Source organism: Ostrea edulis, chromosome 7, assembly GCF_947568905.1.
Source record: "Ostrea edulis chromosome 7, xbOstEdul1.1, whole genome shotgun sequence".
In the NCBI taxonomy this organism is placed as follows: domain Eukaryota; kingdom Metazoa; phylum Mollusca; class Bivalvia; order Ostreida; family Ostreidae; genus Ostrea; species Ostrea edulis.
In genome coordinates, this window is record NC_079170.1 from 34,332,602 (window position 1) to 34,350,860 (window position 18,259).

At 34.6% G+C, this 18,259-nt stretch overlaps 1 protein-coding gene across 1 annotated transcript; it reads left to right on the plus strand.

Annotated features, from left to right (window-relative positions):
* The first annotated feature begins 11,288 nt into the window (after positions 1-11,288).
* Positions 11,289-16,309, plus strand: LOC125655165 (diencephalon/mesencephalon homeobox protein 1-like). The gene is made up of 5 exons (XM_048885337.2): positions 11,289-11,886; positions 12,498-12,676; positions 14,046-14,250; positions 14,837-15,004; positions 15,161-16,309. The coding sequence occupies exons 1-5, from the start codon at positions 11,724-11,726 to the stop codon at positions 15,451-15,453; spliced, it is 1,008 nt and encodes a 335-aa protein (XP_048741294.1). The 5' UTR covers positions 11,289-11,723; the 3' UTR covers positions 15,454-16,309.
* The last annotated feature ends 1,950 nt before the right edge of the window (positions 16,310-18,259 follow it).

The window sequence follows — 18,259 nt, forward strand, 5'->3', positions numbered from 1 at the left end:
TATGCACCCTGCATGTATTATGGGTTCGCGAGAATTTTTTGTGAGGTTGTCTGAACCAAAATAAGGGCCATCCTGTGAATAATCTTGTATGGATATACTTAATGTACGTACGATCATTGCGAAACTTGTCTCGCCACAAGGCAGATATAAGCGATTTTACAGCATGCATAGTATAGGCCTGACTGACTCAATTTCTGGAAGCAAAGTTTACTTAGTCAAATAGTTACTGAACACGACACGTGTTCATAGTGATTGCGACAAGTGATCGCTGACAGGAAAATAAATCTTGTTCTTCAGTGCGCTGGAAAGGAATCAAATATTGATGGGGAAAAAATGAATAAATTACAAATTTATTCTAAAAATAAAGAGACGATGTCTACTTCATTTCTAATGTCAAAGAAAAAAAATCGTGAAACTGCTTGCGTGTTCTCTCACAGGACTTCAAGTCTGAAAGAATTTTTTTTTAAAAGTATATAAAAAAAAACCCACAAGGAATATTTAAAATGCGAATATCATAACGCACTGCTTTTCACAGATCTACAGATTCAGGGACCAAAAATACCCTTATCCTACGTACAAGTTTTGTTTTAAAAGAATATCTATGCATTTATTCAATGATAACAGTGATTTTTACTCATTGTTTACGATATAAAGTACATTAAGGCAGTTTAAAGGAGGTAACCTGCCCCATCTTACTTATATCGTATAAAATGAGTAAAAATTACTTTCATTTCTCATTTAAAAAATTAGAAAAAAACGAATTTGATGTAATTTGATAAACAATTATAAAGAAAATATGATTTTATATGACGCGGAGCAATATATATTGTCGTAACAATAATTGGAAACCGAAGAGTCGAATGCATTGTGACGGCATCCCTAGATAAAGCCAAATGAAATAGCGTTTTACAAGTGAAATCATATATGTACAGTTGGATTTTTTTGGGGGGGAGGGGGGTTGATACGGAGTACGAGAGCTAGATTTGTAAGATCACATGCAGATTTCTTTTTTACGACTTTTTTGTTTTTTGGTTGCATTTTAAAGGTAGATCAAGGAATGTTTAGTGTATTACTTTACCATGGTAAAAACCTTGATACAATCAACTCTTGCTCTACGCAAAGTTTAACAAAATGTTGATAGGTTTCGACATAAATATATGATATATTTGATTATAGGGGTCGACCCCTGAATTAAAAAAACCTGACTAAATTAATTCGTAAAAGAGGACACAAGACAAAACTTGGTGGCATATTGTTCTATAATGCTTAATGATCAATTATTATGTTGCTGACGTCGGCTGTTGCACAGCAACTTTGCTTCAATAATGCTCAAGAAAGTCGTTTTAGTTTCCGAGATAATCAAATATTACTTTTGACCCCTTTCGGTCCCTTATTTAAGAGACACGTCATTACAGGTTGATATCGCCGAATAGGGCTTCTCATTATCAACAACTTTTGTTACAACATTTAACAAAATGTTTTTAAATTTAGAAAATATATATAAAATTTCAGTTTTAGGAGCTATCCCCTGAATTCCTTAAAAGGGCACGCAAGACAAAATTTGAAGATATGATATAGTTTAGAGACAAATTTTGACCAATTTGTGTTCTTTACAAAATATTTTGCGTTTAAAGGGGCATGGACACGATATGAGGTGAACATTTTCAAATTTTATTTTTCCATTTTTAATGTTTAAAATACTTATCTAAGATATTTCTAATGGTCAGCAAAAATTGTCAGTTGTCGAGGTATATGGGAGATAGAGAGCTCACAATTCTTTGTTATATAAACAAGGTTCGTGTCATGTTTTTATTTACATAGGTTAAATAGACTAGTAAAAGTTCGTTTTAAGCAGAGTTTACAATTTACAAGTTTATTCTGTACACAATTAAACAGTTTCTAGTGCTTAGCACAGATCATTTTGTTTTAAATATGCTATTTTCTATTAAGGCATATATATGTGAACAAAAACATGGCACGAGCCTTCTTTACATAACAAAGAATTGTGCTGCATCTCACTTGAAATTGAAATACTGATATTCAAATTTTGGTTGACAATTAGAAATACTTTAATGAAGCATTATGAACAATAAAAATGGGGACATAAATTTTTCAGCTCAACCGTGTCCATGCCCCCTTAAGCATCAAAAAGGAAATTCAATGTGTATCTTCTCATTCAATAACCAAATAAGAATTCAGATGCATTGAAAAGAAAATCCCGGAAAACTGTATTTAACACAAAGTTCCATAAATCTCGTAAACACCAGTCCACTGTGACGAAATGTGATCTGTAAACATGTATTAGTAAATCACATATTACATGTCAGTTTCGTACATCAATTCACGGTGAAAAGAAGTCCGGACAAAAAGGAAGTTCATTCAACCATGAACAATTTTGGTGGTTATAATAGGTCAACTGTAACAAAAGTGAAATTTAATGTCTATCAACTCATTAGGTAACCGCACATTGTGGAAAAAAGTCCGAAAAACTATATTCGATACAAAGTTCAATAAATCTCGTACAAATCATTGAACTGTGACGAAACTTAAACTTGATCAGTAAACACACAATAGTAAACCAGATACTACATTTCAGCTTCTTTTATCAAAGAATGAAAAAAAAATATGCGGAAAACCAAGTTGGACAGACTGTCTGACAGACGGACGGAATAGAGGAAGAGAAACTCTATAGTCCTCTGTCTGACAGACGGACGAAACAGACGAAGAGAACCCCTGGAGTCCTCTGTCTGACAGACGGACGGAACAGGCGAAGAGAAACCCTAGAGTCCTCTGTCTGACAGACGGACGGAACAGGTGAAGAGAAACCCTAGCGTCCTCTGTCTGACAGACGAACGGAACAGGCGAAGAGAAATCCTAGATTCCTCTGTCTGACAGACGGATGAAACAGGCGAAGAGAAACCCTATAGCTAGATTTCTCTGTCTGACAGATGGACGAAACAGACGAAGAGAACCCCTGGAGTCCTCTGTCTGACAGACGGACGGAACAGGCGAAGAGAAACCCTATAGTCCTCTGTCTGACAGACGGACGGAACAGGCGAAGAGAACCCCTAGAGTCCTCTGTCTGACAGACGGACGGAACAGGCGAAGAGAACCCCTAGAGTCCTCTGTCTGACAGACGGATGGAACAGGCGAAGAGAAACCCTAGAGTCCTCTGTCTGACAGATGGACGAAACAGGCGAAGAGAACCCCTGGAGTCCTCTGTCTGACAGACGGACGGAACAGGCGAAGAGAAACCCTAGAGTCCTCTGTCTGACAGACGGACGGAACAGGTGAAGAGAAACCCTAGCGTCCTCTGTCTGACAGACGAACGGAACAGGCGAAGAGAAATCCTAGATTCCTCTGTCTGACAGACGGATGAAACAGGCGAAGAGAAACCCTATAGCTAGATTTCTCTGTCTGACAGATGGACGAAACAGACGAAGAGAACCCCTGGAGTCCTCTGTCTGACAGACGGACGGAACAGGCGAAGAGAAACCCTATAGTCCTCTGTCTGACAGACGGACGGAACAGGCGAAGAGAACCCCTAGAGTCCTCTGTCTGACAGACGGACGGAACAGGCGAAGAGAACCCCTAGAGTCCTCTGTCTGACAGACGGATGGAACAGGCGAAGAGAAACCCTAGAGTCCTCTGTCTGACAGATGGACGAAACAGGCGAAGAGAACCCCTAGAGTCCTCTGTCTGACAGACGGACGGAACAGGCGAAGAGAACCCCTAGAGTCCTCTGTCTGACAGACGGACGGAACAGGCGAAGAGAAACCCTATAGCTAGATTTCTCTGTCTGACAGACGGACGGAACAGGCGAAGGGAAACCCTAGAGTCCTCTGTCTGACAGACGGACGGAACAGGCGAAGAGAAACCCTATAGTCCTCTTCGGTTGAGCAACGAATGTAAATGCATTTGTTCTTGATTTTGAGGGTTGAACTTCGCTAAGCCATCACGCACTGTGTGCATGAAAATATTTCATAGGACTTTGGTGTAGGCCTCTTCACATCCTCATTTTGTTTGAAATAACGTATGACTCGAAAACGTTCTCCAAACAATATAATCCTCTACCCAAAAGCTAAAATTCAAACCAAAAAGAACATATTTCAAATTATGAGCACTATATAAACAGATATGTTTGTTTTATAAAATGACAGGAAATATTTTTATATATATAGCATTGCACGCTAGGCACTTTATGGACGAGTTCGTTGCTGATTAGAGGGGTTGAAGATTCTCTGCGTATTGTAAATAAATGACTATATGAATTCATGGACGTAAATAAATTCATCTCTGCATATAGTAAACAAATCAATATATAAATTATGTTCTAACTGTGTAAATTTAGTGAAAATAAAGCAATATTAAAAATTTAAAAAAAAACCAAAAACCAAAAACAAAAAGACCCCCCCCCCCCGCAAACAACAACAACAACAAACAAAACAATACAAACCCAGCGGCATTGCTTTGATAGATACAGTACTTAATTTTCTTTTCTTTGAATGCTTGGAAAAGTTCAACTTCCGGGAAGACATTCTGTACTTTAATGTTATTCTAGTAACACTTAAAATATCCTTATGATTGAGTTCCATCGAATCGACCAATCAATACTGTAATAGTATTCTAGTAACACTTAAAATCTCCATAAGATTGAGTTCCATCGAATCGACCAATCAGCACTATAATAGTTGAAATTCTTTGCATGCATGCTATCAGGAAAATAAAAGATAAATTCAAGACAATATATTTACATTTCCAATGTTTTTGCCTTTGATTTCTTTACAAATTGTAATGATAGCCATTTGCTTGTGAACCCGCTACAGTTGTAACTAAAGCACGAACAAATACAGAACTACTTGAATGATAAATGAAATTCATTTTTTCTTAAATATATTTATCCTACAAGTCGCATTAAGACTTTGAAACACGGAAAATCAAACTTTAAAACCTTTCTAGATGTTGGATGTCTAAACAATGTTATGTGGATTCAGGCATACTTAGGTCTAGATCTGCCTGCAGACGTCACAACCTCTCAATCAAACAATATCATTCTGCGCTTTGTTTGACGGAGCACCCTACTTGTCATGCATTAAAGCATAACCCTTCTTACTACGGTATTGACCCTGCTGCACCGGATCCCATCTTGGGAATAAATGATATTTGCTTGCCTAATCCCGGCGTATTTTGGATAAATATTTTGCCATATTAATATACTTATCGCGAATTGAGTATTTAATGGACGAAGAACAAACTTGTCACACTATATTAATCCCCCTCTTCTGGCGCTTCAAGCCGAGGTTAGTCCACATTATAAGAGCAGAAAAATTCCACTTTCGCTAACAAACTCTCTTGTCTGAGAACGGTTTCCACGGACTTAGTTTACGCAGAAAAAAAGTTACAGAAAAAACAGGGATTGATACTGGGCGGCCGTTGAGGCGACACGCTACCTTTCCCAATCTCCACGAATCTGTCGTTTTGTCATCTTAACGTATTCCTCTTGAGACATGGGTACTCGAGATAATTAAACAGAAACATAAACACAAAATTTGATTAAGTTAAGATCGTTATTTTTTATTGAGAAGGTATGACCCCGTGTCACACACGACGATATAAAGACTTACATCCCGCGGTTAATGTTTTTGCTCGTCACGTGCAGGTAAGGTTAATGTGTTCAATTGCTTATGGAGGTAATGTCTTGATCATTAGCTAAATAATAACCACACTGCAATCATAAGATCTGTTTAATGTGTATTCTATTTCGTAACGAAGTTTAATATCATGAGGAAACTATTTTGCGAATATTATAACTTGTAAAATCAATTGTTTCATAAATGACGAAATGAAAATGTAAATATTTTTCAAGTGTCTGAAATACATTTAGATTTTCGTACATTGTATATAGACACAACAAACAAAGCCTATACCATTAATGTACAGTAGTGCTTTAGGACTACCCTTTAAATATGGACCATATTTGCTGTTTTTCATTAAATATGGCTTTTCTTTAAGACATGTTAAAGAGTCCAACTAAGATTAATGTCCGCTGCATCTCTGAGGAGGCATGACTTAAGTAGATCTACTGTAAGATAAACTAAAATCTCACATCAGGAGCACGTTATTGCTATTTTGTTTTACACCTTGTTCTGGTGTCAGACAATATCAGATAATTAGTAATAAGAGAACCAGGTTCTGCATCAGGTAGCTCTAGATGGCAAGGAATCATCTAATCAGGCTGTTCAGTTTCTGGCGTAGTTCTGGCCTTAATTACTTTTTTTCGCGAGCGAGAATTTTTCGCTAGAATAGCGAGAACCTCGCGATTATTTCTCGCCGCGAACCAGTCTACTAATGTCTCTTGTATTTCTTTAAATGTGATAGTCGTTTTATAAGCTCTACAGAGCTTGTGTTAACTTGTTAATTGTTTATAGTACCGACTTTAAATAAAATTTACTTACTTTAAGATAATCTAAGTCGCGAAAATTAGTCGCCGCGAACCAGTTTATCACTGGTAAATCGCGAAATAAAGTAGTCGGGAATTAAAGTTGGTTTACAGCAGTTTCTATGAGTATAATAACGATTCGTTACGGCAATAAAATTATATGATTTAATGTATATTTTCCTTGCTTAAATTCGTACCAGTCTTTGAAAATCTGTGAAAATTTGAGATTATTTGCCTTCATTTGCCTGTTATAAATATAAGTTTAAGATGATGTGTCACTTTTGTCACAGAATATTTTGATGATAACTACCGTTAAAACAATACAATAGATTTAATTGTAGTCTTTGATATATGGCAGACAATAGTACAAAGTCTATCAAAATCATAGAACTTAAAGAAAATGATTTATCGAATTAAAGTGTTTTTGCCGTTGTTTCAAAAACATTCAATTGGTGTACCACATTTCTTTTAAGTTAACTCCATATCGAAGTAGAAAAACTGCATTAATTTCCACTTATTATAATTTAATCCAATTAATAATCAAAGAAAAACGGGAGACCATTTATATAATCTTTTGTATGCATTTTTCTGTAGATCATGTCATTAATATTTTATTTCATCAGTATTGTATTCAAGTCAGTTCAATTAGATTACTCAATGCTCTTTAGTAAAGTTTTCATTATGAATACCATGCAATTTGTAACACACTTTCGTCTCTTGAACTATTAGAAATTCTACATGTAACATCACCGTGAGGAAAATCTGCACAGACAAACTTACTCGTTACTATTTGTGAATCAGCAATAATTACATGCAACTACTCTTTAGCGTCATCTGTTCATATTCTGAATTTATTGGCTTTACACATATTGGGTTAATAACTTAATATGAATTATTTTATCTTTTGCACTGCCAAGGAACCATGTTTAGAATACCTGTTAGAATACATGTACATGTTCTGGGGTGGGTGGGGGGTTGGGGTTGAAAAAAAAAACGTGCTAGTACATGATTAAGATATTGAACTTTTTATATAACGCGCGTGTTACGTCTACGCCATACTGAGTTTGTCGTTAAAATCAATCATACATTACGACTTCAATATGAAAAGTGAAGATAACGAAGATTGATCAATGTCAAATGTAGAATTGAGAGTTGGGCAAAGCAAACACGGAGCCCTGGACATACAAAAGGTGAGATTGGGTGCCTAGGACGAGTAAGCATCCCTGTCGACCGGTCACAACCGCCGTGAGCTCTCTGCCTTCATAAGGTAAGCGAGGTAATCCGTGGTCAAAACCAGTAGGTAAAGAACAGCCTAACAATTGGTATCTAACGCGTCAGACAACATTCGACCTAACGAGAGGTTGTTTATGTAAATAAAATCACTATAACCGTCACTAACGACATTAGAATTTGCGAAATGCTGACTTCAAACTACTTTTGAAAGCCCTGTAACCCTATTTGTCAGTAACGTTCCTCGATCAAAAAAAAAAAGAAAAAAAAAAAAGAAAAAAAAGAAAAAAAAAAGATGACCATATGTAGAATATGCTCTCGCGTATTAAATCAGTTGAGGGACATAAGCACCATATGCAGGTGATAATGGATTATTTGCTACATTGATAGGGGAAGCTGACGATGGACAAACTGAATCACCTGGTTTGTCATAAAATTTGTCGTTCATATCTTTATTAAAAAAAAATATCCAAAGATGATATCAACTTCAGAATACTTGTGCACAGAATCAGAGTAGTGTTTAACAAAGTAATTTTTTTAATGACTGATCACAAGATATGAATAATTCCGTTTTCCATTTTCATTGAAAAATCAGCTGCAGCCAAGTCTTTAATTTATCGTGAGGAAGGCTCATGTAAAGTGTTGAAAAGTTAAACGTTTTAATTCTGCCGATTTTGGAAGATATTTGTGATTTCAAATTTAAAGTTCTTTGGAATTATTTAGAATCCACGTTTTATTTGCACCGCTTCTCACATACAATGTATGTTATGTCTGAAGTTTTTCCTTCAAAGCAGTTAAGATTTCTGTGAGGGGGAAAGATAGAGGCTTGGTAGAACATTTACCGGATTCAGCAGTGTATCTCTGTGATGGTAGTTTGTGAAGTTTAGGAATCCAGTTTAGGTACGGTAACTCATAATCATTCGTCTCATTGACTGGGATATTAGATATTGTGATTTAGAAAAAAAAATCGTGTTTTGAAAGTTCCTTTCAGTATAAGATTACTAAATGTGGAATTAAAGTAAAGTTCGTTAAAATCCAGTTTCACCGAGAAAATATTTTGTGTTTGATCCCCGTCGCTAATCTATTTTGCCCGTGATCGAATCTGTGCTCATCTAGCTTTTTATCGTACATGTTGCTAGATCTATTTTTTAATTCTCTTTTTATTCCTGTCAATTAATGTATGGGGACGATTTTAACTTTTATTTCATTCTCAATATTAGACATCAGTTGTTCATGTTTTATTTTGGCGTTTAACAGAAAAAGATATTGCTAGAAAAGAAAGACCAAACATTAAATTATGTTCATGGAATATCAAAAGAGAGCGATGTGCTTACAGAGGATGACGAAATTCTCGGTGCAATGTGCGGCTTTTACAAAAACCTTTATACATCAAAGTCAGCTTCGAATGAAGACACCGATTTATATTTAAATGATATTAATATCAACAAATTATCAGATACTGATAAAGACATGTGCGATTTCTTCCCCTCCTTATCGGAATATAATGAAGCAGTTGCGAATATGAAATGGAATATATCGTCAGGTTTAGACGGAATACCTATTGATTTCTATAAATGCTTAAGAATTTTTTACGATATAATTATGATGAAAGAAATTTTTATGAATAGAAAAATGACATATTCTCAAAGACTGACAGTTATCTCTTTTATACACAAAAAAGGAGAGAGAAAAATCATATCAATCATGATAAAAATATATGCAATTACCGAGATTCCGCTGATTAAGAATAATCAAATAATAATGACGGCTTATGGATATATATATATAATTAATTAAGTTTATCATTTTATAATGTAGGACTGCATTTTTTCGCCGTCGTCTGTCTAAAACCGTGATATAATTTCCTGCTTCCTGGCCATTGATGATAATACACAGCTCAATCTAATGTTTGTATTGCCAATATATATTACTAAAATTTGTATGTTTTTGATAATTTTTGTCATTTTCAATAAATGACGGTTTTTTATCTTTATATTGGTGTTCATTTAATTGACCTCATTCAGCAAAAACGGAGCTGCGGCGAGACTGTGTAACATGAGGAAACCAATACATTGCTCTCTGTGAGTTTAAACGGTGCCGATGACGAAGTAATTAATGTCCCGCAGTGTGTTTATATACTTGGAATTATTGAAACTTTGATGGACAAAATTCCTGCTAAGGACCGATCTGTAAAACTTGCGTTTTAACAGCAGTTTTTCAATCATTCCTTTATTCTCCTTACCAATAGTACAGAGGTATTGAGAAAATACATATAAGTATTCATACAAATATACAATATGATGTGTTCACAATATATACATATGTACAAACTGCAGCAATATAAACAAAGTCATTATAGAGGAGACAGAGTATGATGGATAGCTTAATGAAATTCATCACCACTGTCATAGATTATTAAAAGAAGTCATAAAATAACCCGTCATTTATCAACAACTTTTAACATGCAGTTTGAACTAAACCAAATAAAAGAGAATATAAGTTATAATTTATGTGATATCTAATTGAATATAAGTTATAATTTATGTGATGTCTATCTGAATATAAGTTATAATTTATGTGATATCTATCTGAATATAAGTTATAATTTATGTGATATCTATCTGAATATAAGTTATAATTTATGTGATATCTATCTGAATATAAGTTATAATTTATGTGATATCTATCTGAATATAAGTTATAATTTATGTGATATCTATCTGAATATAAGTTATAATTTATGTGATATCTATCAGAATATAAGTTATAATTTATGTGATATCTATCAGAATATAAGGTATAATTTATGTGATATCTATCAGAAGTAATGTAGATGATGTCTGATAGTCTCGTCAAAATTTAAGCTTTGACAAATTTGCACAAGATAAATTGTTTAGATAAAATTGATTTGCTACCATGTATGCTAATTCTAACATATAAACTGAGAAAACAAATTTTACCGATTTGTAAAGAGTAACCTGTTTTTAAATTTGCGTTAAATTCAAATTAAGCCGAAATAATTATAGAATAGATGAGAGAGTGTTGAATAATACGCCCCCGTAATGGTTTGTTCTAGGGGGTTCATCAACAACATATACAAAACAGTGTTTAAACTTCATTTAAAGATTAAATCCTTAAACACGTTTAGGCCCTCATAAGAAGTGCTTCCGAGTAAACATTTCGTACAGACAATTCGTAAAGCTCAAATGATCATACAACATCAACGCCTTTTCAAACAGATTAGCAGCTCAAAATACGGTCTAAGAGCGTTTTGTAGGGGTAATGATTGATTACAATGGGATGGTCCATATCAAACTCTCTCAATTCTCATCGACAAGACAGTGATGAAAAGAAACTGATATGTTTAAATACTTCTCTAGTACGCTTTTTACTGAATTAAGATCAATTAATATGCATCCCTTGCAAGTTCTCTTATTTATTTTTTCTCTACCTTATACAGATTAAATTAATCATATCTAAAGGAACGGTATCAATTTCATTTACTCGTAGTTAAGCATGGTACTTAAGTTCTGTTCTACTCAAGACAACACCTTTAATATGAAGTGAACTTGGCTTAGTCTCCTCAGTCTTAAATCTCACAACAGGTAGGTAGGCACGTACATGTATCTTAGATTTCGTTCCTTTTGCAAACAAAAATCTTAAATATTGCCAATGACCAATTTCTTTTTTTTTTTTTTTTTTAACAACGCATTTAATGTATATATGTATGTAAAGGGGAAAAAAATGATATATTGAAGATTTCACATTTATTCCACTGAAGAGCCGTAGAGCGAAAGCGCTTTGGAATAAATGTGAAATCCTCAACTTATTATTTCTGTCTATATTTTGCGTATACCTATTTCATTCTAATCTATCTATCTATCTATCTATCTATCTATCTATCTATCTATTTAATTTGACAGAAAATCAGTAAGATGGGTTTGTGGTGATTTCAAAACTCTCTCTACAACCTTAGCAGGGGTACATTGAATTATTTCATGGTAACGAAGATAATTGCTTTTTTCTAAATGTATTTTTTTTTCCTTTTGAAGCTATGCAGCCTTACAATAGCCACGTGATTTTCCCGCCACGACCGCCATTTTTAAGTCGCCACTCTCCTTTATCCTATCCCTTGCAATCACACCCAGTGTATCTCCCTTTCCATGGAAATCCTTTCGCACTACCGCCTCCATTATACTTTGCTGACAGGGTTACAGGTAAGTGATCAAGAGTTTATTTGTTTCAAGTAACGGCCTAAAATCAAAATGTCTATATTTGTAGAATGATATCTTTTCTTTAAAATTAATAGTATGCCCTCCAAGTATATTTTTCTGCTGCTTTCATGCTATAGAATGCGATAGAATAACACATTGGACAAATAGTAGTAACATTAATGCTATTCAAAACGTCACTAGTGTCAAAATTATGAAAGTGATTGTTTGCGATTGTAATCGGTTTGCAAGGAAAATTATATTTTCTGTGAGGTTTCTTACTATTTCAATATGTGTGATTTTTGCTATTATTACTGAGATGAAAATGTTAAGAAATTAACTAAATTTACAGCAGACTTGCTGTTTGAAGCGCAGTTTGATTGTCAGAGTTAACTAAATTTGCAGCAGATTTGCTGTTTGAAGCGCAGTTTGGTTGTCAGAGTTAACTAAATTTGCAGCAGATTTGCTGTTTGAAGCGCAGTTTGATTGTCAGAGTTAACTAAATTTGCAGCAGATTTGCTGTTTGAAGCGCAGCTTGGTTGTCAGAGTTAACTAAATTTGCAGCAGATTTGCTGTTTGAAGCGCAGTTTAATTGTCAGAGTTAACTAAATTTGCAGCAGATTTGCTGTTTGAAGCGCAGTTTGGTTGTCAGAGGAAGCAGAGGAGATGCAGAACAGCATTCACAAACCAACAACTGTCCACACTGGAGAAAACTTTCACTAAAACCCACTATCCGGATGTGGTCATGAGAGAGAGGCTAGCGATGATGACCAATCTCCCAGAGGCTCGAATTCAAGTAAACTTTGCTTTTTCAACATTGTTCTTTAAAGGGATTGGTTCACGCTTTTTGTTTTTGAAGAAAAAGATAATGTTAATTTTTTGTTAAACATTAAAAACATGTCATTTGATGTTGACAACCAAAATTTGGACCTTCTGAATGGAAGGATAAGAAGAAAATTTTAAACTTAATTCTATATAAACAAAAACCCGGGTCTTTTTATGTTTACGCACAAACCAGTGAAATGTTGATTTTGTAATATAAAACATCTTAATTTTGCATAGTCATAAATTTTACTTTAAATAACACATTTCATTTACAGATTACTTGATATGTGATATATATGATAAACTTAGATCGATATCCATTTCTTTTTAAAACTTCGTAAACAATAACACACCTCTTTGTTTACAAAACAAATAATAAACTCTATAATTAGCTTTTGTCATAATAGATAACCTCAATTGTTTTGTAAAACCTTTTCAACACATTAGACAGTAGTTATTGATTATTGAAAATATAAAAAAAAAATTGGGGGGGGGGGGGAGTCCCTTTAATGTGATATTCAGTTTAATCTATGGTTCAAAATAATACATCTGGCATTGGAAGACTGTTAAAGTACTCAATAACTTTGATGTTAAAAATAATAAAACATTTCTTCTTTTCTTTTTTTTTTGCAAGTGTTTACTGTTTTCCTGCTTGAATACATAGAATACAGTGTTAATGTTTTATGCATATGTATTATATCTATATTACAAATCGCATTTTCCTCTATGAACCAACCAATTTCAGCATGCAACACAATCCGTTCATATTGACTATGAACGGATTATGAACTAGCTTAAAGTATGCGACTGAGAGAGCGTAATGATTTGAATAAACTACAGCATGTGTTACGATGATCTTGCAAAGTCACACCTCGGATTAAAATTGTGAACTTACCTGGAGTATCATCCCAATCTTGGGATCTCTTACCTCCAAAATACAGTGCACCGTGCAATGTTGATAAAAGGCAGGGTAAGACGAAGTGTGACGTCATGTCGATGTTTTGACGTACGTTACAATACGACTGTGACATAGGTGGATACTATAGGAGTTCGTTTTATGCAATAAAATATTTCCTGACTTATACAAGCAATGTAAACAAATGGTGATTTAGAATATGAACATAGATATAAGAAATGAACATCACTTTTGAGCTGTTCATGGTCAATATGAACGGATTTGGATTTGAGGCAAATTTTGTGAATCTCATAGAGATTCACAAAATTTGCCTAAAATCCAAATCCGTTTATATTGACCATGAACAGCTCAAAAGTGATGTTCATTTCTTAAATGAAACATAGTTGTCTTTTCATCAATTTAAGGCAAAGGTTATTTCTATCAGGTATGGTTCAAAAACAGAAGAGCTAAATATAGAAAGAAACAAAAAGTCTTGCCTAGTTTGGAATCCAGTCATGAGTCAAGGGATGCGGGCCAATCAGAAGCAAGTGTTGCCATAGAGACTGACGCGACAGCAGACGAGGAAATGACAGATGTCATCGTGGATGTAGTGAACGGCGAGGAGGCAGATTCGTGCACGATAGAAACAGGTTAGCAAAAGTATATCAAAGTATTTGATAGATTAAATAAACATTTGATTCTTACGTTAACGTTGTCTTTTTATCAGAATTTGGTTAATTTTAACTGAAAAGGATTAGCTTTCACGAGAGAATGTTTATCTGCAACGTAATGGGCTCTTGAACACGGCATTTAAAACACTCTGTTAGGTGTTTGAGTACGTGTTTATGAAACGATGACACATATTAAAGTATTATTATCAATATCAATCCTTAGGTACTTTATACGGAAAGCACACTATTTGATAGATAATTATATTCAGAATAAAGCTATATTGCACCATCACTTCAACTCCAAGGATGGCTATGAATATGACAAACATCTTCACGATGTGTCCTTGTATCCTTCCTGTTTAATTCTCTCTGTGTAAATTCCAAATTTTTATTCTTAATGCAATGTTCTTCTCACTTGAAAGGTTCGATTCTCAAATTTGAAATAAATATCTTAATCATGTCACAATCATTGCACGTCTTACTCAAACTTTTATTATTGTCCAAACTCAACTAATGGCATAGAAACTTGAATGAAAAGTATTATACCCTTTATACTATTTTGTAGATGAAAAATCTGGACTAGAAAATGAAGAACCAGACCCAAGCAGTAGAAGTTCTTTATTAGTAACACAAGAATCTGAAGTACATTGCAAACATGATGACAAAAAGAGAAACGGTGACTATGTTGAATCTAAGACGCAGGCATTACCGTCATCAGCTATATATCCAACTGGTAAACTATTGTTAGATGTGTAGAGCATTGCGTTAAAGAATGATATAAACTTTTATTTAGTTTGGAGCATATTTTGGATATATAACCATTTGTAAGTTTGAAATAGATAAGTTTTCATGTAGGTACATTTTACATATTTTGTTTTACTCTTTATAGGAAATGAGACTTTGAAATTTCCATTGACAACACCACTGCCTTCATTTCAAATATTCAACAATCAGAGACAATTTGATCTTCCGCCTCCTCACAGTTTTGAACTAGCCTTGTGTGTAAGAGACGGTACCCTCCCTTCGTCGTATCATAGAGCCTCGCATTTTGGTGACGGTCACCCACTGTTTCTTAGCAAATACAAAAGAGAGGGCCCTGCATCTGCCCCCTACTATAACACTAGTATTGAAAGTCTTCACTCTAAGGCAAAACTGTTTTATGAATCTTTAGGTAAATCATAAAAGCACTTATATGTGATATGCCTGAAGTGCTCTGTAGGGTCGCCAAAAATGACAGTCATGGTCATGTTATTGTTTCAAATCAAAATTGCGTCGATCCAGAATTATGACACCATAAGAAAGGCGCTAAGATGGGTACTTAGCCTTGAAATGACTTATGTTTCTTACAGTTATTCGTTTAAACATATCGATCACAGGCTTGGACAAATTTTATTTATCTTTCCAGAACAATATGTGACAGAAAAAATGTTTGTTTCTTTTCTAAGAGAAAAAGTTAACGAATATTAGCTTTTTAAAGTAGATTGTAGTCAAGTTGAGAAATTATGCCACCTTTGAAACTATCTATCGAAATGAATGTTAATTATAAGAAATTTTAACGGACATGATATTTTTTTGAAATAAAAAGAATGTCATTTTATTATTTTAAGCTTCTCGGGGGACTTATACACACATGTAGTTGGTTTTATACTGTTTAACGTCCCTCTCGAGGATATTTCACTCATATGGAGACGTCATTATTGTCTGTGAAAGACTGCAAAATATAGGTCTATGCTCGGCGATTATGGACTTTGAGCAGGGACGGATCTTTATCGTGCCACACTTGCTGTGACACGGCGCTTCGGTTTTTGCGGTCTCATCCGAAGGACCACCCCATTTAGTCGCCTCTTACGACAAGCAAGGAGTAATGAGGACCTATTGTAACCGGAACACGTATGTTGTCTTGATGTTGCAAGAGCATTGTAATGAAACAGTGATGGCTGATGAAATATGTGTAGCTCCTGTAGAGTAAAATGTGGGCAACAAAATGATTTCATCTGTTCATCATGCTGTGAAATAGTTTGGATGATAAATATAAAAATATTACACCATATACCAGTGTTTAGTTTATTATGTAGCCGAATACGCATTGTTGGGGGACAAATTGTTTTTATGGAATACCACAACTGCCTTAGGTGGATCATATTTCTTTATGCCACCATTTTCAAAATGGCCTACAGAAATATTTCAGCGTGCAAAAAGCTCTTTGATACTTTGGGTCCTGTTAAATTGAGGGTCCACAATTAATTTCTAGCATCAGTATTTCTTTCCATTCAATTTTCAAATGCTTCAAAATGGCTGCCAAAAATTAATTAGTAGGATTTCATCCAAATTTAGTTTCCAGGATCATTTGAGGATCCAGAGTCCATTTTTGGCATTCAGATTTTTATCTGGGTCCATTTACAACATGAGGGAGGTGTTCGGGGACATTTGCATTGTTATTGATAATCCTGTACTGCATCGAAAAAAAAAATGGCCATTACATAGACCCACTATATGAGACTGCATACGGTTCTAATGAATTGCAATTCTGGGGTCATTTATAAGCCACTAGGCCATAAATGTTGAAATTTACATGAATGCTTTGTGACATAGTGTAGATTCAACTTTATTCAAATCATGGACCCCGAGGGTAGGATGAGGCCCTAAAAAAGGGATCAAAATTTTACAGCCATCACCGGCAATGGTGACGTCTCCATATCAGCGAGAGATTCTCGAGCGAGACGTTAAAATTATACAACTAATCAGCTCCCACAATAAAGGATCAAAGATTTAGATAGGAATAAATAAGGAAATTTATTTTGTATTCTTGCATCACTATCTCAAAAAGGTTTAAATAAATAATTCCTAACATTTTCTAACTGTACTTATGTTCAAATAGACCATCACATTTGCTTTAAAGCCTCATGCAAACCGGAAAACTCGCATTTTCAAACGGTTTCATTGTTTCAATGAAAGATGAAAATAACGAACAGTGGTCAATCTCATAACTCTTCTAAGCAATACAAAACAGAGAGTTGGGCAAACACGGACCCCTGGATATGCCAAAGGTGGGATTGGATCAGGTTCCTAGGAGGAGTAAGCATCCCATGTCGACCGGCCACACCCGCTATGAGCCCTATATCCTGATCAGGCAAACGGAGCTATCTGAAGTCAAAATCAGTGTGCCAAGAACTGTCTAATAATGGGTATGAGAACGTCAGACACCAATGATAGGTTGTATTGGTAAACTAGATTGATATAACAACCATAAAATTTGCGAAATGCTGACTTTAAACGAGACTGTTGAAACACCTGCACATCAACTTGTTTGTCAGTAGCCTCTTTTGATTTAAAATCTGATCATACGCAGAACAAACTCTTGCGTATCGAATCAGTTGAGGGATATATATATATATATATATATATATACATGTATATATATATATACCATAGGCAGGTGATAATGGAGTATTTGTACATAAATAAAGGAAGTTGACGATAAAGAATCTGAAATCATCACGCTTATGATAAAGTTGAGTTATTAGTTTGCCGTTAATAGCTATTTTCAATAAAATATCTAAGCATGAAGCAGAAATGACCGACTCTGTGGTGTTTTTTATTTCGAGTTCACAGAAAAATATCTAATTGATTTAAAACGTCGTCGATATATCTAAATGTCGCATTAAAGGCCCAAAGCAAGAAATTTTTTCTTCTCATGTTGAATTTTTAAAAAATAAATTCTGCTTCATAAGAATATAAAAACAGGTCAGCTAATAAAGGAACACAATTCGTGTCCATGAGAATTCCAACAGACTGTTGGAAGACCTGATCACCAAAGGCTACGAAGATATTGTAACGTGCGGACGCTGCACTTTGAACTGCTTTAAAGAATCTGTTAGGATGGTGCAGTTCAAATATTGATATATTGTATGTTTCTGACACCAGGTACTATTTAAGTACCAAAATAGAAATAAAGAGTTTACTTAAAGTTCCACAATTTATTGAATTA

Coding starts and splice junctions, on each gene's coding strand:
- LOC125655165 (XM_048885337.2), top strand. CDS start 11,724: ATGCAGCCTTACAATAGCCACGTGATTTTCCCGCCACGACCGCCATTT. Junction 12,677..14,045: donor TCCCAGAGGCTCGAATTCAA/GTAAACTTTGCT, acceptor TATTTCTATCAG/GTATGGTTCAAAAACAGAAG. Junction 14,251..14,836: donor TTCGTGCACGATAGAAACAG/GTTAGCAAAAGT, acceptor ACTATTTTGTAG/ATGAAAAATCTGGACTAGAA.